The 24,174-nt window shown below is 35.0% G+C and overlaps 3 protein-coding genes across 9 annotated transcripts in view; 1 reads left to right on the top strand and 2 right to left on the bottom strand.

Annotated features, from left to right (window-relative positions):
- LOC105227472 (protein gone early) overlaps positions 1-24,174 on the bottom strand; it is a 79,531-nt gene that overhangs the window by 36,416 nt on the left and 18,941 nt on the right. For 2 of the 4 annotated variants that reach the window (XM_049454917.1, XM_049454921.1), the window contains exon 1: positions 11,216-11,775. The exons of 1 other annotated variant lie outside the window; for it this stretch is intronic. The gene's annotated coding sequence lies outside the window, so the exon portion shown is untranslated. Of the gene's footprint in view, positions 1-11,215; positions 11,777-24,174 lie in introns of those variants that run through there. One more of the 4 variants, XM_049454920.1, reaches the window with a different exon arrangement.
- On the bottom strand, positions 12,802-14,215 carry LOC105227481 (probable isoaspartyl peptidase/L-asparaginase GA20639). Of its 2 annotated transcripts, none has more exons than XM_049454924.1 (2): positions 14,072-14,215; positions 12,802-13,995 (listed from the first exon to the last, which is right to left on the bottom strand). In XM_049454924.1, the coding sequence occupies exon 2, from the start codon at positions 13,971-13,973 to the stop codon at positions 12,981-12,983; it is 993 nt and encodes a 330-aa protein (XP_049310881.1). In that variant the 5' UTR covers positions 13,974-13,995; positions 14,072-14,215; the 3' UTR covers positions 12,802-12,980. The 2 variants fall into 2 exon arrangements, with proteins under 2 accessions (XP_049310881.1, XP_019846311.2); XM_019990752.3 differs by having other exon boundaries at positions 12,802-14,015; positions 14,072-14,209.
- Positions 15,156-20,669, top strand: LOC105227483 (T-complex protein 11-like protein 1). 3 transcript variants are annotated; one of them, XM_011206836.4, is made up of 8 exons: positions 15,156-15,485; positions 16,711-17,169; positions 18,199-18,309; positions 18,376-18,540; positions 18,609-19,087; positions 19,155-19,473; positions 19,540-19,706; positions 19,807-20,669. In XM_011206836.4, the coding sequence occupies exons 2-8, from the start codon at positions 17,147-17,149 to the stop codon at positions 20,124-20,126; spliced, it is 1,584 nt and encodes a 527-aa protein (XP_011205138.2). In that variant the 5' UTR covers positions 15,156-15,485; positions 16,711-17,146; the 3' UTR covers positions 20,127-20,669. The 3 variants fall into 3 exon arrangements, with proteins under 3 accessions (XP_011205138.2, XP_019846308.2, XP_049310879.1); XM_049454922.1 differs by lacking the exon at positions 15,156-15,485 and adding an exon at positions 16,176-16,195; XM_019990749.3 differs by lacking the exon at positions 16,711-17,169.

Genomic DNA, 24,174 nt, shown 5'->3' with positions numbered 1-24,174 from the left:
AGAAAGCGAAGCAGATGGGTCTGACAGTGATCGCGGGCGAGACGGTATACCTCCCACGTCACTGTTGACAGTCATAACTTCGAAGTCGTAGATAATTTCGTATATCTTGGAACCAGCATTAAAACCAACAACGTCAGTCGTAATTCAACCCAGAATAACTCCTGCCAGCAGGTGCTACTTCGGACTGTCGACATTACGAGTTTTCGAGAGAAAGGTTCTGCGAAAGATTTATGGTCCTTTGCGCATTGGCCACGGCAAATACCGCATTCGATGGAACGATATTGGTCTACGCCAATAAAGAACAAGTAGATGGGAGAATGCGACTCTGTGCTGCAATACCAAACCTGAAGTGTTATCATCCTACTTTTGCATCTGGTTTTAAGTATGGGTTTGGGAAAGAAAAGTTGGCATTTCATGGACATGGAATTATTCCTACGTTTAATCAGTTTAGATCCATCTAAAATGGAACGACTATCACTATAATATTATGCCCATTATAGTGTACAAAACATAACCTATATAAAACTCGCGGGTGCAATCAGATATATCAGCATGTGTTAAGAACTCAATAAACAGCCCTCGTAAGAAGTGTTACATTTTCTTTAAAGGTAAGAAAACAATCATTTCTGGTATTAAAAACAGCCAGAAATACGAAAGAAATTTGCATGACATGAATAATTCCATGAAAATATTCCGAAATTCCCTACATATCGTCTATATTTATACACACTTTGAGTAGTCGACGTTCAACTTTATGCAAATCGTTCGCATTTTTCGTATGCAATCTGTTTCTTTCATCTGTATCTGCAGCTCATCACATTGTTTGAGATTCTTTTGTAACAAAAAGACAATCATCAATTGAGAGCAATTGGTGGTAATTTATGTTTTGTGTTCCGTAGCGACAATGAGCAACGAGACTAGGAATTTTTCGATGGAATTTATGCTTATAATAGGTACAAATATAGGGTGTCGGAATAAGAAGTAATAATAATTGACAACTGTTTGCTTGAATAGTTTATAAAAGAAGTGTTAGACAATACAGAACATTTCAAATTCGATGAAATAGAGGCCATGTTGGTCATAAATTTTTAGATCTATTCTCACGAAAATATAATACCTCATCTTCTTATTTTTTACTGGCCTAGACACCGCTTACGCGTTTTCTTCTTTTTGCAATGTGACGCCAATTAGAGATTCCAAGCGAAGCCAGGCCCTTCTTCACCTGGTCTTTTCTTATAACTATCCCCTCGAAAATATCTTTTACGCACATATTTTTTGAAGATTTGGTTGATTTTTTACATGGCTTTGACCAATTCGTTAAAATGTTCTGAGTTGTATGAAATTTTTTTTAATGGAAATAATATCTCAAACCCAGAGATACCCAAGGAAAAGCAAAAATTTTAAAGCTCTCCCTTTTATACCTATTTTATTATACTGGTATATTTAATTTTTACCAGTTGTATGTTCGATTCGAAACTCTCCAAGTCTTAACAAATCGAGGACTGCTAACGTATACAACGTTTAATTCCTACTGGCATGTATACGAGTACCTCAAACACAAACAATTTGCATTGCGCGCGAGTTCATCACTTAAATGGTTGGCCGCTTGTATATTTCGTAATTTACATCATAATTGCAACGCAAGCACACATGGAGTGCGATCAAATTCAAACAAAGGTATACAAGCAATGCAAAAACAAACATATAAACATGCATGCGAACATATAAATAATAAGTTTCTAGTGTCCGATTTTTCGATTAAAATCGAAACCGAAACTGATTTCATACAACGTTCATATGAATGCCGAGACTCGGCAGTAGATCTATTCCCTTTAATAAATGTGTAGATAAATTTCGGAGATAATAATGTTCCAGAAGAAACTGATCCACTCTTTACTTTACTTTACTTTACTTTAGATCAGAAAAAATCTTTAGTAGTACTGCTATACTCGTATAAGTACACATGGACTTTTTAACGGTTTTTTTTTTTTAATAGAGATCCGATATTATGACATTTCCCTTCAGTAAGGTTATTCATTGAATCATGGAGGGATATATGATCTAACAACGAGTCGAAATTATTCGAATTCTGAGTCTGTGCCCTCAACTTAAAGAGCGTTCAATCTGTTAATGAAAAATTCTTTTGCGAAACTAAATCTCTTTCCCTAGGTTTATTCATAATATCTTTAACTTAGTAGAGCATCATTTTCGTCGACGAGTTGGGAAGGTGTTAGAAATCTCGAATTCCTTCGATTTGATACCAATCTCACAAAAAGTTATTTGTGATCATAAAAGATAAAAATGATCATTCTTTGGCGATCCTACCGTGGGTTTATGAACTAATTGAAGCGCCACCATAGGAATTCGGATTTAAAACGATCTTCGTTCGGCACTTCTCGTTTCAAAAAATGTTAAATCTCAGCAATATATTCAATTATGTAAATAATCTGACTTCCATCTGTTTGATCTCAATGTGTCAATTAGTATCTACTTCGCAGCTATTTACGACGCGAAAACTTTGATATATCATGAAAAACCCCGTATCGCGTATCGGCCAGAAGTGTCTTGGGTAGCAGAACAGCAGTGGAAAATGTTACCAAAAGCAAGCAAATTCACTTATACTGGGTACCAGGTCACGAAGGCATCGGAGGCAATGAAATAGTGGACGAGATTGCCAAGAAAGGTGTACGGCTAACACCCGAAAACGTGATCTACATTGGAAAACCCATAATTTTCGGGCGTTCTGAATAGAAGCATGGTAAAGAAAAGCAAATCCCGATGGAAGGAGCTACCTGGGCGCAAAACTACAAAAGTCATGTGCAAAACGGTAGATCGGAAATTTTCTATTGGCACTCGATAGAAGAGACTGTAGCAACATGATCGGATTACTAACTGGTCATTGTCTGGTGGCGACACACGCCCGCAGAATGAGGTTGACAGTGAAGACTGGGGAAATGTCCAGAGCAAGGCACCAACGAAACAAAGAACTATCTCTTGTGCACTTGTCCCTTATTGGCAAGACCACCACATGGGGTCCCCACAGTATAATACATGGAAGAGGTATCGAAAGCAAGACCACAGAGTCTGTTGAAATCCGTGTAGAGCGCAGATGAATGCTGCTCATCGTTCTTGTAACTGAACTCCATCCTGTATCGCAAAGGCCCAAAACTGGTCTATGCGTGGCTCATTGGCCTACCAGACTAACCAAACCAACACAACCTATGTATGTATATCATGAAAAAAACATTGAGCAACGAGTTTGCTTGAAATACTGCTGTCGAGATGTTGGTTTAGGAATATGACGTCGAATTGCCCAACAATCTAGCGAAGGCGATAGAACTAAAGTTCTATGAAGATATTGAAGGCCATCCAAGCGGCATTTACAAATAGTGAATAAGTATTTTCAGGCCGAGTCAAATTTGATCAGATTTGGTATGATACATAGATTGTTGTTCAGAGTTTAATAAAACTCAAAAAAGTTCCCCATTAAGCGTCTTTTTTTCAATGTCTGCAGTATCTGTCAGTTAAATTCTGATTAACTTAACCAAGACTCTTCCTTTTGATAATGAACCTCTACGATGATCAGCAATCAAATTATTATATCTACATACCCGCAGTCTTACACAAGAAAACATATACTTTACCGAATATTCGGCAAACGAAATATTCGTAATGCGTAATATTCGCTCTTACACAATGCAATCGTATGCCGTTTACCTACACGCTCACACAGAAGTTCATAGAGCCAGTAACTTAAGTAAATATGAGTATATCCGAAATGTAAACAGAAGAGTAGCCCGGCCAATTCATTGACTTTGCATGTTATTCTAGCTTAATCGGCATACAATTGCATATGCTCGTGCCATGAATAAGCAATTAAATGATGTGCAAACATAAGGCAAATTAGGACAACAACAAACAGAAGGGCGGAAAAAATGTGTGAAATGATCACAAATCATAAATCATCATTAAGACCGTAAAAGTGTTACAAATGTTCATAATTTATGATTATAACAAATATTTTTATGAACTGTTTTTATATGAAAATAATTGACAAACCTTTCAAGTGCACATACTCTAATCTTTATTGCCAATTCTTTGTCCACTATTCATCCAACTATCTTCAGTTTCGTCTTGTTGTCACTTTGCATTGTCATATCAAAGCAACTGTCAGCTCTGCGAGTAAATTTCCATAGTTAAACCACCGAGCGCTCATCAAATAAAGTATTCCGAAATAGTTATATACTAAATTGATATTCTAGTTATCACTCAATTGTTTCATCACACTTTCATTACAATAAATAAGCAACTAACTTTTGATTTGCGAACTCGTTACTGGAGCTCGCGCTCCGTCTTTCGGACGGTGCAAACGAGAGGTATGCCGAATGACTTGCTTCACATAGTTAATATTAAGTACAACGAGTTGATAAGATAAGTTACTTAAGGCCAAAAACAGCAAAATATTCTCGTAAGATTCTGCTATCTCCACTCGAAAAGCCAGATACCAAAGTGGCGCAAGACCATTGACTCAATAAATGGCATAACTAGCATAGCAAACGAAGGGCTAAAGTATAGTAACTTAAATATACTGCATTGCGAGCTTTATTTTTTTGGTTCTTCCAAATATCACATTACTAACGTATAGTCATTCAAATGAACGTTCAACTTACTCCAGCACCTTGAAAATAATACACATGCGGGTTTATATTATCATGGTGGCTATGAATTTTAAGCTTCTTATCGCTTAGACGACCTAAAATTAGCAGATTACCACACATTGCAAGCTACCAAATTAAGAAGCCAAGACCACAGATATAATAAATGGTGAAAAACATATGTATAACATGGAGGCAATCCGGTTGGTGTAGCCAGCAGAAGCTTCTTTGGCAGACAATTTGTTTACTGGCCGTTTTTGTGGATATTACTTCATGTCACGATATTTAATAGCCAAATGACGAAATCCATAAAAACGTATGGGAAAACATATACATATTCCTAAATTGGAGATCCATGAGAACTAAGGAATAAGGAGAGTCAATAAGTTATGTTCTATAGAATCTCTATATAGTTTAGGGCTCTCGAAAAGACCACACTTGCGAAGTAATTCAAACTCATTTACAGTGCGTTCAGGGTTGGTCAAGGTGTGCCTAACCTCGCTATCAATAGCATCGAGTTTCTTTGTGATAAGACTGCTACAGCGGAATCGCAGGAAAACGAAAAGCTGATAAGCTAGCAAGGAGGGTCATCCTAGAACCGCTATCGGAAGATTGGGAGCAGGTCGGTGTTCCCATATTCTCTTGTGTTCTACTACCAAATAACTGAACTTAGGTAGTGTTGCGGCACCATCGGTACATGCGCTGTCGAAAAAGACTTTTGGCCCAAGGTCGATCGCAAGAGATGTAGCAATCTCTTTGCCCTCAGTAAGCCTAGTCTCTCTCTAGTTGCAAAAGCTTTTTGGCTCAAGTTCGACTGCAAGAGATCTAGCGATCGCTTTGCTCTCAGTAACGCTGGCCTCTCCCTAGTTTTGAGGCTTTTAACAGGCAATTGTTCTATTGGCGTACATGCTGTAAGGTTGTGAACCTTACCAGACACCATCTGCATAAGCTGTATGGAAAAAGATAAAGTGGAAACAACTCAACACTTCTCTCTTGACAGTCCCGTTTGTGAGGTCAAGACTAAATACTTTGGAGCGCATACCTCCAGACATCCCATCGAACTGTTGGGAATGGAGACTAAACGTCTGTGCAAATTTGTATTGACTACTAAGCGTTTTGCGAATTTATCGAACACAGGACTTTTTCTTTTCTATGGCTTCACAAAAGACTATATATAGCAGTCCAGCTGCGATCCTATAGATCAGTCATCTAACCTAACCAATCCTAAGTGGTAAACTAGGTTTTCAATTAAGCACTTAGCAAAGCCGAGAACACAGCAACTCACAAAAAGAAATATTAAAACCGAAATATGGTCATCTCACAACCAAAATGTTAGTGAAAACACGGACTATTCAAACATTAACTAAAAATCAGACTCAAAGGTTGACCTTTAGCTCTACATCATCCTGTCAAAATGTTACCAAATAAGTACAAAATCGGGTAAGACTAATTTATACAGTTGATCCAGATCGTGCAAGTAATGTAGGATCACCTTTTAACTGTACCTTTCCAAGTCAGCAGGCATATTAAGACAAATTAAGGCAGTATACCAGTAAACTAAATCCATGATACTAAAAATTATCTTGATGAATTCTATCCGAGCTCTGGATCAGGACAAACACGTAAGTAGTTCCTTAAACATCATACAGACGATCAACGCTGGGGACGTGCGAATTGTATGAATCCGAATATCGAATTCTTGGACTTCAAAGAATGCTCGGTGGAAAGAAATTCAGCAACAATGAATGGTCGAAGCCAAAGAACGTTGTGAAGCAAAAGAAAATTATACAAAAACTACGATTGGACTCGCTTTAAATAATGCTTCGGCCTAAGCCAATTTTCCCAATTTCTTTAAAATGACATTCGGACCATTTGGCACGAGACCGTAGATTTCTGCCCTACTACAACCAACAACAGACTGGAGTTTTTGTACAATAATGAATACCAATCTGTTGCAATTCGAGATCACCATCCACCTCTAAGTCCTCATAAATTGAATTAAGCTGAGCTCACTGTCAAAACCATATCTTAATTGAAATAGAAATTGAAAACTTCGGATATGTATGCATATGTCAAGCAATATTTCTTCATTCATCTCTTACTACAATACATACACTTGCACTCGTAGTTCGCTAACAAGGTGAACCTCACTGACTTATGAACAAATTGTCAGCACTATAGTTACAACAACATAATTGACGCCTTCATAGCGATTGCATGTCTGTATGTGTATGTTTTCTTTGAAATTGTCGCTCATTAGCAATTGTTTTTATTTTCAAACACACTTTGTTCTACAAATGTATTTTCAATACACGCTTCTTTCTAATAGGTTGTCGTAGTGCAATCTCATCAGTGATAACAGAAAATGAATTGTCAGCGATCGGTTTGAAAAATGTGTCTCTCTCAATATGATAAAAGTTAATTTGACGTTTGGCAAATAGTTAGCGACATCAATTTTTTATTGTCTATACAAGTGTATGGCATATGTATATAGTACAGAGCAATAAGGTTATACGATCGGCAAGTACTCGAGAATAGCTAGAAAATTAATAATAAATATGTTTATTTTAAAAATATGATAACAAATATATAAATTATTTACGACAGTTTGAAAGCAATATATCTTTATAACATACCACTATGTGCAAAAATAAAAAAAAATAGTAAGACTTTGTTCATCATTTTAAAATTTTTTCAACAAATCTATCTCGTCCCCGTCATAGTAATCCCCCATGGTATAGACAAAGATGTAGAGGTATAAAAAGAGATGCGTATAATGTTTCCCATAATAAGCCTTTTTAAGAATAAAAACTAATTAAAAATTTTGCCATCTCATCAAATTTGACCCGGAATGTCCCAAAATAAAACTACATTTTCATCGCTTTCAAAATGGGCTGCTAAGCCAATACAAGTATCATATGTGCCAACTCTTAATCCAATTTTCTACACACTTGGGAAGGTTGTTTTTGTCCAATTTCAGCCAATTTTTGGAGCGCCATTCGCTAGATTGTTGGACAGTTTCGATGTCAAAATCATAAACCGACGTCTTGTCACCGGTAATGATGCGTTTGGTGAATGTACGTTTTTCGGCTACGTTACCATGCATCTCTTTTGCGTAATCGCTTCGATGTCGACAAAAGGTCTTTTGTAACGAGTCTATGTAGCATTGACACTCTTCATGTCTAAAACTTTATTAAAAATGTGTTGAGTCGATCCATAAGATATGTACATAGAGATCCTCTGTTGCTCCGATGCCAACACGATGATTTTCAACCACTATGTCTATAATTTTTTTTCGATGTTACCGTTATTAATGAGGCGGTTGGACGACTCGCATGGGACAAGTTTTCACGTAAACTAACACTTGCCAAAGACAAACTAATTGTTATACGGAGATCAAACTTTACGCGAAATCTAGTAGAAATCTTGGAAAAAATTAAAAATTTAAATTTATTTTCTGGGTAAAATTTGATGAGTGCTAGGTTGTCTGACGCATAACATACTTATTATAGTTCCTAGTCAAAAGCGTTTAATATCACGTCCCACGGTTCGTAAACCTCGCTAGGGAGTAAGAGCGTTCTGCAAGGTTTGGAGCAATCATTATTATCTACATATGTACATACACACATATATATTTTCATTCATTGTAGTTTATTTAGTTCTACATTAAATTTAAAATAGAGTAGCCGGGTTAAAACCCATTCAATGGCTTAATCAAAATAGGTCACAGTTTTCCAATGCAAATTCTTTTGAAATCAATATCCGATATCTATTAAATCGCAATAAATAGTGGAGAATGCTAAAATGTGAAATATTTTTTCTCATCAAAAATCACGTACCACTTAATCTGTGTAATTTATACAAGCTAAACCGTCATAAGAACCCTAATAAGACACACAAATGCACACAGCGATTAACCAGTTTACTAGTCCCACGTGCCCCTCCGTTAAAGTCCGCTACCAATATTACGCAAATTCTCAACAGCAACGCCCCGCAATTTGAACTCAAGCCGGAAAACAAAGAAATTAAGATGTAGTATGTACAAAACAAAGTCGACAACAAGGAAGAGAATGTGAGACAAAAAAGTAATTGCGCCGGATGAAAGCATCAATTCAAAACGGCGTAGAAAAAATAGTACTAAAGATTTAAATACCAGGTTTAGATACCTGGTGCAACCCACACAGAACGCAAACACAGTCATACGTATAAACGAAGATCCATGCCATCGACTTGAAATTAACATTTTATGCACGTTACTTTAAACGATTTAAAAAGAAGACGAGAAAAGAGAAAATATGTTACAGAACACGTACAGCTCGAGCCAGAGAACGTACGCATGCGCACTCCCTTCTATCATTCCCAGTGCATGTGTATGTACATATGTATGTGGGTAATCTTTACATACGAATGAGTTCTGGTTATAAATTCTATTCACAAATATATACATAAAAACATATGTATGTACAGGCATGTTTTTGCTTCAGTATAAGGTTATGGCATGCGGGCTTGCCTTGCCGGGCCATGTCACACCACACCACACCACACCATTGGCACGTCACGGTTCAATACCGCCTGCGGGAGGAAGTGACGTTATGAGAATCACTTCAAATGTTAGTGAATTGAATTGAAAGCTAATGAAGTGACACGCGGCGTGGAGTGTGAGTTTGTATAATGGAACTCGTTTTGGTATTTGTAAAAGCGATCGATAAATTGATTGGTTATTGTTGATGTTTTAGAACGACGATCATGTCTAGATACATACTCGTTTTTGTGGTTAAATGTACGATTTCTAAATTGTTGCCTTTTACAAAGTCATTTAAAAACAAAAAAAAAAGTTCGCTGTACCAACTTATAATACTTTTCACAGGTGCATTAACAACTAAACTTGCTATCACTCGATCCCTATGAACAACTGAAAACGTAACCGTCCAACGATTTGCATCCAATGAAAAACGTTTTACTACTTCTGTCTATGACGATCTGACGAATGAAAAGCATCTTAGGACTAAGTCAAATCGTCGACTTTTTCTTCTGGGTGTCACAAACCCCATAAATTCCATTCAGGACATAATTATTGGAGTGCCGAGTCAGATTGTCGGATCAACACCGATGTCAACTATAATCACATCGTCAGCTTTGAGATATGTATTTATTGAACGGGGCCCAGGAACTCTCTGATGTTAGAATTTAATTCTATTTAACGGAAACTTCAGTAGAGAGCAAGAGATTGAGTGGACTACATTAGCGAGAAAGACTAGGTTAGAAATTTTCAAAAAAAAACAGATAGTTTTTTTCTGCAATTTTCTGCTTGGCATTAGAACTGAGCTGTCTTCAAATTAGAACCGTACGTAAAAAGTAATCGTCAGGAAGAGAAGTTTGCGTGAAAGCTATGGCTTACTGACGTTCCACCCGCACTCCCACTGCCCACATTCAGCTCGACAAGCAGCATCTCATTCATGTGTTGCTGGTGTTGCTTTTACTGCAAAATCTGGTCTCTGACTCTGCGCAGCAGTGCGTTTTAACTTCGTGGAGCTGCGAAACCGGTTTCCCGGCATTTCGGTATTTTGCCGCTTTATGTTTGTTTATTTTGTTCATTTTTATTCAGGTTTCACTATTATCATGTTTATCGTTGGCTTCGCTATAGCGCGCAGTGATCGCATCCCAATTCACGCTGGTAAATAGGGTTGCCAAACAATATTTCAAGCAATTTGCATCGGAAAAGAACTGGGTATTTTATTGGTGAGGAAAATGTTTCCTAGAAAGCTGGATCGACTTAAGATTTTCACAATTTCCTTCTTAGATAGTATTGTCAGGTAACAACTGAAGGAACAAAATTTTAGATAACAATTTCGAACTTTTTCTGTAAGTGTAACTTTAACTCTCAAAAAAACTACTTTTAGAAGCCGGCATTTTGTAATAAAACTAAATTTTTACTAATCCCTTGACCGCTACCTGTACTTATCTATTGTGATAGTATTTTTTTTGTAAATTGGAACAAAAATCCTTTCTCCCCGTCAGACACCTTTTTTCAGTGGTCCTCCCTGAGATCGACACCGGGATCAAGAAATCCAAATAATAAATTAAATGCCTCTTTAAAATAAAATCACGAAAAAACTTTTCTTCTGACTTGCAAGTGGATATAACCCCATAAGCGTATATACTTTGTATATATAATATATGTAAATGTATATAAATAGATACATATCTCCCTCAGCATTATCCACCTAACCCAAAACAGGAGCTTGGCAGCCATGACGGTCTTTATTGTTGTTTCTTTTTGTGTTAGGTTGCAGCTCGAGCGAATAACTAGAATGTCAACGCAAACAAGCGTACATAAGAGGGGAAATGTAGACAATCTAAATCTTCGTTAATGTATGCATGTATGTAGATATGTGTTTGTACAAAAAAAGGTGAACGCACAAGCCGCGCAACCACAAAAAAGTAGAAACAGGAATTTCTGATAAGTCGACTTGACAGGTATTTTTTGGACACACTACACGTACACACTCACATATTCACAAACTTAAAATTTCTACTATATTTATATTATAAATAATTACCAGCTTTAAGTGCGCCACATTAATCCACTCGATATTAAACCATTTAAGATACACCGGGTCATTTCTTGCAAAATATTGTGGCAAAATTTTCAAAATTTGTACATATGTTTTTGATTTGAACACACACAAACGTACGCCACAAAACGCACGTCCCGTTGCATAAATAAATTCCCACAATCGCGGTTAATTCACAAGCTCGTGTTAATTTTTAATGCCCACAGCCTCAGCCTCACTTTATTCAACTTTTCACACACTTGTTAATTCTCATTCATTCTCTATTGATGCTAGCACACAACATTCTTTCACAATTCACTTTTCATATAATAACTTCATTGGAATTTAGCAACTTTTATGGCTATATTTTTATTTATTTTCACACTTTTGGGCAATGCACTTTTCGAATGGATTTTCCTCGAATTTGTTTTGTTTTGTCCGACTTTCTTTGAAGCGAATTCCGACGATCGCAAACGTACAAGAAATTGAGATCAAGTCAACTGCAACGCGTCAGAATATTACCGTTTAACACACGTTCGTATTGCCAATACATTTTAGACTGAACGAAGCAGACGCCATCGGCTGGAGAAATGGTGCTGTTCTTTCGTTTGCGACATCGGCAGCGCACAGTGGGTCGAAAGTGTGCATGGGTGTAGGAGATTTCTTAAATATATTATACTACGCGGATTACAGTTAAATTTGAATATAATTAAGAAAAATACAAAATTTAATTTTTTATGGGCATTTATAATTTTTCTTTGCTCTAAGCAAAAAATAATGCATTCAATTTCTCGCACCAAGCATATAATAGGCAGCGATCGTTGCAAAACAACAAATATGGAGGTAGAATTGCACGTTTGTACACCGATGCATGCAAAGATTACATTGTAGGCAACTGCATATGTAGTGGTTTATGAGAGCGATGTCAAAAAGTGAGAGCAAAAAGGAGAATTGAATGAAAAGAAGAATGTTAATACTGGGAATTGATAATTAAATGCCTTAATTTTAAATTATTTAATAAAATGCAACTGTTTCAGAACTATATTTGTATGTATGTATATATTTAAAAACAATAACAATAAACCTACAAATGCAAAAGCAGGTATAAATATTAATTTATATTCCATGCATGTACTGAAAACCTTGCATACTTTTAGGCGACAATAAAAAGTGACTGCCTGTGGTTACCCGAAAATAATTAGTTAGCACGGGTAACCAACCAAACCGGCAAATTAAAAAAAAATTTATTTATTTTATTAATTATCTATCTTCTTTTATCTTATCTTCTATAATCAATTATTAATATTATTTTTTCATTAAAAATTACTAAAACATTTAAATTATATAATAAATAAGCAAATTTTGTTGATAATTGATCAATCAATGCACAAAAAAATCTTTTCAATTGAAAATCTTGAAATATTTTACCCTGAGAATTGTCATTCTAGTACGTACTCCTCCTTCCCGGTCTAATAATACACTTCTTGCCTTTAAATGCAAGAGCGACCGGGGCGATGTGCTTAAAATCAAATTAATCAATCATATTATTATTATTTATATTTTTTTAATGACCTATTTTATAAAAAAATATCTTTTTCATTTTGTATATTTTGCAGTCTTATTTATTTATAGTCTTTATTTTATATAGATATTCATTAAAAATTTTCGTAAAAATTGTGTAAATCAGTTGCGGAAGAAACCATACGAGAATTGTTACAGCTTTGTTGTTTCGGCCTTTATCTCGTTAGCGATAAGCTTTTCTTATTTATATTTATTCAAATGGCTCGCTTAGTACTTTTCCCTGATCTATGCCATAAATAAATTCGTTATCACGCACATAAGCCCAGGCCATACGCCTTGACGTCCATGCAACGCCAATATCACCTTGTGGCCCAATAGTTATCGCACCACCAGTTCCACCTAAGCGTTCAGTCATCTCTTTGCATGCCACCTCGGTGGCTGCTTGTGCTGACATATTCTCGTAACGAATATTGGCTAGAATTTTTTGTGCCAAATTAAAGCGCATTATTGTCTCACCATGACCAGTAGTGGAAACGCCACCCCATTTATTGTCGGCGTAAGTGCCACAACCAAGCAGTGGTGTATCACCTATACGTCCAGGCACTTTACCGGTTATACCACCTGTTGATGTAGCGACAGCGATATTGCCTTTAGCATCGATGGCTACGGCGCCCACAGTGCCTGGCTCACCCGGACGTTCTTTAACAGCTGTATCTAACTCCGTTGTTGCGTATGTGGTGTCTTTACCCTCCGCTTGTTGCTTCTTAAATTGTGCTAATGCATCGCGGGCACTTTGTGTTACCAATGATCCTTGTGGCAATTGTACAGCACCATTTTCTAATGCGAACTTTTGCGCACTAACACCACCTAAAAATGTATGATTAGTTCTTTCCATGACATGTCGTGCCACCGTGATGGGGTACTTGATGTCCTGCAGTAAGGTAACACAACCAGCACGCAACTGCGAACCTTCCATAATGCTAGCTTCCACTTCTACATTTCCGTCGCTATTAAGGCAAGCTCCATATCCAGCGTTGAAATTTTCATCTTCTTCCATTGCACGCACAGCCGCCTCAACGGCATCCAGCGCAGAACCCCCTTCGTGGCCACCACATTCCATCGCAGGCATCAACAATGGCAAACCAGCTTTCAAAGCCAACTTCATGCCTTGCACTTTGCCGGGAACACGCGCATCACCTATACCTCCTGCTCCTCCATGCACTAAAAGCATTGGTGGGGACATTTCTAAAGATGTACTTCTTTGCCTGCAAAAAATAGGTGCATACTTATTAAAAAAATTGTACTTTCAAAGTTCCTTGATAATTTTTCTTTATTACTTACTGAGCAGCAATAATTCCAAGAATAATGCTCGAAGAGACAGTTTACCGCTTTGTCCAGAAATACAACTGCGCGGCCCCTTTTTATCACTAACATGTTTACTCCGAGGTTATTGCCTTATCTCAGCGAGAAATTTATTTTGGAAAAAAAAACCAAAACAAAACAAACAAAACTGGGAAAGCTAAAGTCATAATAAAAAAACAAAGGGAAGTGCCATCAGAAAGAGGAATGCCAGAGAATTTCCAGCAGTAAGAAAATGTTGTTTATAGAAAAATTTAATCTACTACATTTTTGTAAAGTTATGTATTTCTTACAAAATATTTAGCGGGATTCTGTAACCAGTCTCTAATCTCTATTTGACACATTTTGAGGCAAAGTCTCAATTTGAGACTAGTTACTATTCACTAAACAGTCTCTAGCGTTAGTCTCAAAATATTGAGACCTGGTAGTTAGCCGGTCACAAAACTAAAATGAGCTCTTGTCTGCCATTTTGAATATACTGAACAAAGATCATCATAGATATTAATCGATTGTCGTATTTTTCTATTTTGTAAGCAACTCAAACACGAAAAAGTTAAAAATAAATAAATTTTACATATATTTCGTAAATATTATGAAACAAAGTCAACATATATTTTCATTTTTATTGATAACTATGTTTTTTGACGATGTTATAGTAAATTTTAATATTTGTTATCGACATATTTATTTCCATTCAAGTGTAAAAACATCTCTGAATGATGAAATGTAATAGATTTTGTGACTGGCACTTACAGAATAGCAAAATCGTCTCAAGTCTCAAAAATTGTCTCTAACTTGAAATCTCAAATTTAGAGACTTGAGACTGTCTCAAGTTACAGAATCGCACGGATTGATTGTACATACATAAATGTACAAGAATTCGAACTTCGAACACAAGATATGGCAAAGACTTTTCGATTAATCTGTTGAGATATGGCAAAGTTGGTGGAACAAAAAAACATATGGCAACCTTCATCTAATCAAAACAAAACCAATGAAGTATAACAAAACAAAACTCGATGACATTTCTGCCATGTTTTGCTTGTTTGATTATTTCAATTTTCTGTTCAATCTATTTTTTCTTCTCGAACATTGTGGACGCTTTCAGAGGCAAGAAAGTTTCCTCTCTTGCATTTATTCAGCAAAACTTAACTAAATTGTGACTAATATATCCAATTAAAAACAAAGAAAATTTGTGTATTAAAAACGTAAAGCCGATTTGGTGAACAATTTAGCAACAACAAAAGCAATATAAGTTTAGTCGTAATATTCGTCAGAGTTAACGCTTACTGCGTTTTATTTAAAAAACTACCATCGGAAAACAAATGCAAAGTTGAAAGAATACTTTGTCTGCTACATATAAAAATTAAAAATTTTGACGACGGAATCGTGCTGGGTAAGTTTTTATGAAAATTTTGCATGTTATAATGTAGTGCTAAAGTTTTTCTTTCTAATTTTTCTACTAAAGCTTATCATAGAAAATGTTATAAATCTACTCATATTTTGGAAAATATGTTTATGCACATAAATATTGCCATTTGCATTTTTTTCTCAGGTTTTTCTACCTTGTAATTGTTAACATACTAGTATTAGCTACACGTGCGTGTGATTGTATGCCAATAACTCGTATATTTATCCGTCCTTGTTACAGTTTCCCAAACAACCACCTTACGTTCCACCCAATCGCTTTCCACCTCTCATTACATTATGTACATATGTATGTATTACAAAAGACACACTTACATACCTCTCTACGTGCGTATACACAATTTGTATAGTTTCCTATTGTATTTTCACGATTTTTGTTTTCATTTGCTGCTTTGTCGTTGGTTTTGTTTATTTCCTCAGTTATTTTTTTTTTTTTGATAAAGCGCATTGGACAAGGTATACTATTAAAAATCATAGGCACTGACTGTTGTGCAATGCTTGAAAAATTCATAAAAAAATATTATATGTAGAGGAGCTAAGTGAGTGTCTTAAAAATTGGACGAGATGAGAGATTATTTTTGAACAACGACCTTCAATGTTATTTTGAAAGTAAAACTAGAAGTTAAAAAAAAATAGATTGTATTAGATTATTACATGAGGATTGCATCGCAACATTAGGTATATTGTGCCCTAGATCGTATTATATTCATACGTTTGCTAGCATTTACAGTTGACAAATAAATTGTTGTAAGAATGTGAATATATATATATATATTATATATTTATTTACCAAAACTTACACCAATATGATTGGCTTAACACTTTTTATTTTGAACTGGAGTAAAAAATTGTAGAATTATAAAGTAAGGGTGATATATGTACTTAGTCGTAGCCATAAGTCCTGTTACAAGCGCCGACTGTTATAAAAAAGAATTGTATGATAAATTATTGGAGACATTGCTTACTGCTAATTTGTCTTCGCTGTATGCATTGTAACAGAATTCATAACTTCAAATTTTCAGATTTTGAATAAAAGTTGCTGTAATATTTGTTCATTAAAAACTAAAAATCGCATATTTTGAAAATTTTGAAATGCTAATTATATTCTACTAACTTCCAAATGTTTGAAATCAGTAGCGTAGTAATTAAAAATTCAAATCTTGATTACACAAACTTTTCAACCTCAATTACAGCTTGCAAAAATAAAGAAAAGAGCGTTAAAAATACTTAAAAATACACGTGACTAAATTGAAAGTCGGTATCGCAATAACATAGCTGCTGTGCAGACAAAGGAAACTGTGACCAGAAGAGCAAGTATTGATGTTAGTCGTGTGTATTCCTACTTTCAAATAAGGAATTGCAAACAAAGAAATCATCAGTCAAACGTTCATTTGAAGCCTGTCTTTGTACATCCACTGCAAACAAGCAATAACCCAGGTTAGGTAAAACCACTTCAATAATCAGAAGGCAAAAAATTGTCTTTGTGTTCGACGCGGAATTGCATGAAAAGTTGCTGCATTTACTAATTCCAAGTGTGGGGTAACAACAAAGTGTGGAGTAACAACAAACAAAACAGAATATATATTGGAAAAAAGACAACTGAAGTAAACAATAACAAACAACGCAAATATGCCAGCTGATTCGATTTCAAGGTGAGTATTCCATTACTCGCTGTTTTAGCGGGTATGGAGGTGAAAAGTTTGCGTTGCAGATATAATTAGTGTAATAGAAGTTAGGAAATGCATTTTTTCATACGCTTTACATTTCATATGAATTATTTATTTTTTCTTGTGTTTGTACACAGTTTATTGGCTACTGCAAATTACTGGTTTTCTGCTTTACTGCGCAATTATTTCATTGCTTAGTCAAAAAAAAAGACATACATACATATAAGTTAATTAACTTCGGCGTGTGCTTTGTATATTAAGTATGAGTTAATATTAATGCATACTTTTTATGTACTATATATACATTTTATATGTTTACTTGTTTGTATAAATTTTCATAATAAAATTTTCATCTTTAAGATACTTTACGAGTATTAAGAGTCTATATAAATTTCAGATCGAAAATTATTTAAAACAAGAAAAATTATAACTTCGGTTGTAAGGATCTTGATCAGTTTGTATGGCAGCTGTATGCTAAGGTGGTCCGATATAAATAATTTGTCCGGGCTTGTATTGAATGATAATTCAAGCAAAATTTCGTAAAGATATCTTGTCAAATAAAAAACGTTTCCATACAACAACATAATTCTAATCGTTAAATTTAACTATGTGTATACTAGATACTATATATTATTGTATATTGGTTCAATATTCGATATTCAATACATACAGACAAACGGTCAGACGGGCATGCCTATGTCAACTCAACTGGTCATGCTGATCATATATTTTATAGGGTCACTGACGTTGCTTTCTGGGTCCTACAAACTACGTGAAAAGTTAATATATCCTGTTCTAGTTATAATAATAAATAATTAAATTTTAAACGAAAAGCTGTGAATTAGAATAAAATACAACAAAAAAATAAAATAAAAATTTTTTTAAAAAAATTAACCTCAATTCCTTAAAAACTTTTCTTAGTACAAATTTTTAGGTTAAGTTTAGTTTATAAATTATATTACGCTTTTATTATTTTATAAATGTATTATATTTATAAATGTCTTTCTTATTCAGAATGGACTCCAACGGTTCTGGTGGCGAGGCTAATCCGCCCGAAAATTTACTGGGTACCTCCCCCGGTGCTTCAAGTTTGCGCAGTCGCACTGAGAGTGAAAGTTCTGACAAGTAAGTGATTGCAATATATTGTTAATTTATCTATTTTAATGGTTAATTTTTTCCTTTCTACTACAGGCTGACGCGTTTCGTTCTGCCCAGCATGGATGGTAGTCCACCAAAGGTGCTAACACTGAACGAAGTGGGTGATGTGCTAAAAAATATACAAAACATGGAACTGGTGCACGAAATTGCAATTAATCCTGAGTTTAAATTCGAGCCTTATGAACCACCAGAGAACAGGTAAGACCTAAGGGATGAAATGTCAAAATTGTTTACTAAATTAATTCAATAAACTTTGTACATGACAGTCTGGAACGCCGCATCAAAGATATTATGCATAAAGCCTTCTGGGATGTATTGCGTGGTGAATTGAATGAAAATCCCCCCCGCTATGATTACGCCCTACAATTGTTGGCTGAGATTAAAGATTGCTTTCCACAAATAATCTCGCAGAATAATACACGTGCCTTACAGCACATCAACGAAATACTGGACATCGATGTACTCAAGCAACAAGCCGAGGAGGGTGTGCTAGATTTTAGAGCTTATGCAAATTTTGTCATACAAATTATGGCGAAGTCTTGTGCACCAGCACGTGATGAAATGGTGCGTCAGTTAACTGAAATCACAGATGTGGTGGATACTTTTAAGAATATACTGGAAACAATGGCGCTTATGAAATTAGATATGGTCAATTGTTTACTCGATTTTGCACGCAATGACATTATGGCCAATTCGGTAGAATATGAGAAGAAGAAATTCAAGGAGTATTTGGAGTATTACAAATGTAAGTTAACTCAGAGGACATTTACATTTTAAATGTTGTACAAATTTTAATTCTTCAATCTTTATAGTTGGCTTCCCAGCCACCGAAAATTGGCTGAAGAATAGTTGTGCACATGATGTCAATAATGTGCCCTCCACGCCAGAACAAACCATCTCCAATGCTTACATGCAACTTATGGATTGGGATGAGTCCATGGAGTTCCCAGAGGTGCTGTCTGTTGACAAGGAGCGTATCTTGAAACTGGGCCAACGTGCCAAACGTATTTGCACGTGCGCGGCAGTCATCTCCATTTGCTCAGGTGTGCCGATTATTTCGCAACGCACTGAAAATCGTGTGGCACTTGCCAAGCAAATTGAAATCATATTGCAAGGCACTACTAATAAAAAGTAAATAAATGAAATTGAAAAACTTTGTAAAACGAACTTAAAATGACCACTAACTTACTTTTGTAGAGAGCTCTTGGATTCCATAGAAAACGTTTGGCTGCAAGTCAAGACCGTTATAACTGGCTATTTGCAGAAGGAGAATCAGCCGATAATGGATACTAATACGGAGGATTTGTTGAAATCGCAAATAATGCAGGCAGGCAACAAGGATTCACCTGTGGGCCAACTAATGTGTAAGTATTTTTTTCCAAATGGTTAAATAAGCACAATTCATTAAATGTAGTTTAAGAAAAACATAACTTTTCACACATATAACTTCATCTGCTTCAATAGGGAAACGTTTTCAAACATATTTCCGTTTGGCCCTACGCTCGCGAGCTGGTTTGCCACCGCCACCACCTGGCTATGCGGATTTCCAAGATGAACTCGAGGCCTATACCACTGCCTTAAAACGCGTAATTGCCTATAATCATTCCGTCTTCGGTGAATACTTTATGCGTGTGCTCACACAACAGCCTTTCGCAAGCAGCGCAGCAACAGTAACTACGTCTGATGCTGGAGCTGCTGGCGGCACCACAGCAAAGGAACAGGACTCTGCTGACAATGCCGCTGCTGCTGCCACTGCCGAACAGAAGGCTGAACAGAGCCAATAATCGAAATATATGCTGGCGTATTGTGAAGGACAAGCGGCAGTAATGTGCTGTGCGTGAATATGTGGTGCGAATGTTGTTGTCAGACAAGTGCTGCCATTGGCCTAAATTGATTTCATAGAATAAATCGGAAGTTTTGTAAACGAAATAACTAACATAGCCCACTTTGCTGTGCCAGAAGCGCGAGAATTTACTAATTAAGGAGGCGTAACAGTTAGGAGGGCGCACAAGCAGAAATTCGAAAATTTTTCCTACCCAAAAAACAAAACAAACAAACGTAAATTTATCGAAAATGGATAACGTTAGAAACAAACAAATTGAATGAAATTAATAATGAAGAAATGCAAAGTCGAAAATCATAAAAATTATACAAATTGAAACGTTAAAACGTGTTATTTTTTATTTTAAACAACTGTTTCACAAAATTATTAAATGAAGCGAAGCTAAATTCAGTGTGAAATTATAAGTATAGTTAAAAAATCGAAATCTTTAATTTTATTTAGCGACAAAAGCTTCGTAAGGTCAATGAAAATTTATAAACAAAAACAAAAAAAACATTAAAATAATATTGGTGTTGCTTGCAGGAACGGAAATGAGACTTGAAATGCTTTGAGGTTATGTTTAACATTTCCGTTAGTCATATATACCGTTTATTGTAAATTCACACTAGTGTGTGGGATCTATTTATACACGAAACTACTTAGTATAAAAAGTTTTAAAGCTTGGTTCTAGCTGTTTGCATACAAAACACCAACGATTAGGTGCGATAATCTAGCAGAGGACTACTTTTAGTTGAAACTCCCAACTCAACCACCAACCACAATGAAGTGATATCGTTTTTTATTTACCAACATTTTACGAATTTTTACATACCCACATACATACATACACACATATACGAACTGAATTTAGTGAATGACTTATTCGAAGGCATGTAACTAGAATATATAAATATATTGTGAACAAATTGTTACAACAGCTATCTTTTTTGTTGTAATTTACTGCATTATTTTACATTATTTATTTATTTTTTTTTATTGGAAAAAGAAAAGATTTCTTAATTAGAAATGTGTTGTGATATTGAGAACTATTAACATTAACCCTAATACTACCTATACATACATATATGGAATATATACATTATACAACCGAATATGATATATAATACTATACAATGCTAGAAACATACATACATACAAACATACAATACATATGCGTAATATTCATGGTTGCGCTGAGGAAAGCAACTTTAACACAATTGAATATAATTTTTATCTCTAGCATATACAATTAATGTGAAAAATAAATAAATATTATAAAATACAGAAAATTATGTTTTCATTTATGTGATTGGTTAGTATTAGACGCTAAAGCTGATAATTGGTTTCAATGTGTTAGCAAGCTTAAGGGGTTACATGGGTTTATGGGTTTCAAAAAATCGAATTTTTTATTGTCTTATTAAATTCTATAACACCTCTAGAATATTGCCCTAAATTTTAAAGTTGATCTGAGTAAAATTTTCGGAAATACGGCCTTGAGAACTTGTGCGCTCGAGGCTATGTAGCTAGGTCAAGTACGGCGCCTTTAAACGTTTTTATCGAAATTGTGTTTTTGAAGTCGGTTGGCAAGATTTTCATTTTTTTTCCTTCGTCCATGTTCTAAGTTAAGGATTTAACTAAAATATGTATTTTTTCACTTTAGATGATCCTGTAAGAAGTTATCCTGCTAACGTGGGCACAGTTTTTTCCTAGGGCTCACCGGAAATGTCGTCGCAATGACCAAGTTTAATTTTTTTTTTTTAATTTCAGAATTTCTTCGTTAATAGTGTATGTTTGTACAAATAAAAAATTTTATTAAAATATTTTAATTTTTATATGAGAAAAAAATTAATGGAAAAATGATGTTTTTTGCTTTTTTACCCGAGGAAGCCCATGTAATCCCTTAAGAAAAAATTATTGTCGACTCTACTTAAGTTGAATGAACATTACATTATTTCTGTTAAATGTAGCAAAATATTTGGATATGAGGAATCGAAATATATTTCTGGAAACGAGTTACGAACGAAAAATTACTCGTGCATTGTTATTTCGTTGATCAGTCGATATGTGAAAGTTTACTGGACTTGGGTCAAAGTTGTGGTGTGTTTTTTCTTTGTTTCGAAAATGCTCTATCGAACTATAAGTCACTAAATCTTTTACCGATTCCGTTTTATGCTTATACTTGAAAGAAAAAAGGTTCGGCTTGTAACAACCATTCTGTGGATCGTAAGTTCGATAATACATTCCGAAATTAATCTAAAAACAAGAGAAGACCTTAGCTACGGCTGCATCAAAGCTATAACCCTTCACAGTTGCATTTATTAATGCCTTAAAGGATATAGAAAGTCCTTTACATTGACAATCTTTACTTAAAATGCACTTTTTGCACAGCTTCGTTCTGGATAATGTAGCAGGTTAAACTCCAATTTATACAGAATTTACCACGACATACCAAATAAATTTCCAGCATGCAACGAGTCCCCGCATAACTCTAACCACCTTTTTGGATGCCTAGAAAACCCTACTCATCTAATACATCACTCCCTATGGCCCGACCCCTGCCGATAGAAGACTTCGACGACAACCAACCTGAACCTTACCACCACAGCGTAATTAGATAACCGTTACAACAACAACTAAATCTTTGTTGTGATTTTGATCGGTCAGTTTGTGTGGAAGATATGTTATACTTGTCCGATCTTAACAATTTATTCGGAGACTGTAGCGTTGCCATGGACACTAATCTATACCAAATTTTGGGAATAAATCTTGTTAAATAAAAAAAGTTTTTCATACAAGAACTTAATTTGGATCAGCCAGTTTGAATGGCAGTTATATATTACAGTGATCCGAATGCGCCGATTTCGACAAATCAGCGGATTTGTATCCAGCCAAGGACTGCCAACTCAGCATAATTCTGCCGCTACAACAACAACAAATCAGCAGCTCCTTAAAGAGGAAAGGACGTATACAAAATTCCAGTTTGATATCGCAAAAATTTAGGGAACGAAATAGGCAGCGGAGTAAGAAAACAGCATTGTATTCAAAGTGCTAGTGGAGAAGGTGAAAGCAAAAATGCGACGAAAGAAGAGTAAAGTCTCTTTGGTTGATAATTTACACAACATTAGCCGACTATAAAACTATAACCGTGTAGTTTAACAATTTTCAAAGTTGTTCCGTACTCTTAGCTATTTGTTCTAAAAGTTGCAGAGAAAAAAAAAATAATAATACGACTTTGATTTGTACACAGTTTTGTTTTATTAGATTAAAAACCAAAAACAATTTGTCAAACATTAAAAAATATACGCAATGATTAATATTGTATATGTATATGTATATATTTTTGTTATAATATTATAATAGAATGATATATACATACATATACATATAGTGTAATATTATATATTTAGCTATTGATATTCATTTTTTTGCATTTAACATTATTGATTGGTATGATAGGTAATAATATTTGTTTATATGTTTGTGTGTAGTATTTTATGCACACTACTATGCACTTTATATATATTTTTTAATCTTATTATATTTTTTAGTTTACCCACTTCTTCCCCGCTATTAACATTGCATTCTAACAACTATTTTATATTAAATTATTATTTTGTAACATACACATATACTACATACATGCATACACGTATTCCTTAAAACCTTAAGACATCAACATTACTGAGCGCTAATATTATAAACATATTCTGTGATTTTAATATTTTTTATATTTCATTTGGTAAAAATTTGTTTGCTTTTTTTAACAAAAAATGTTTCGACGTCTTTGTAAGAGAGTTACGCGTAATATTTGTATGGTATGTGTATGCTTGTATGCTATATATAACACTTGCTAACAAAAAATATCAATATTCCTTCAATAGTACTAACAAAATTTGCTTACACCCAAGAGCATGCGCAAATAATTGATTTGCTTGTAACACTTCTAATTAGCACCACTACTGAATTTAAAAAAAAGTTTGCGAACGAATGGCTAAGCTGGCAAGTTATTT

This window comes from Bactrocera dorsalis, chromosome 4, assembly GCF_023373825.1.
Source record: "Bactrocera dorsalis isolate Fly_Bdor chromosome 4, ASM2337382v1, whole genome shotgun sequence".
Classification (NCBI taxonomy): Eukaryota; Metazoa; Arthropoda; class Insecta; order Diptera; family Tephritidae; genus Bactrocera; species Bactrocera dorsalis.
This window is presented reverse-complemented; position numbering and strand designations above follow the sequence as displayed.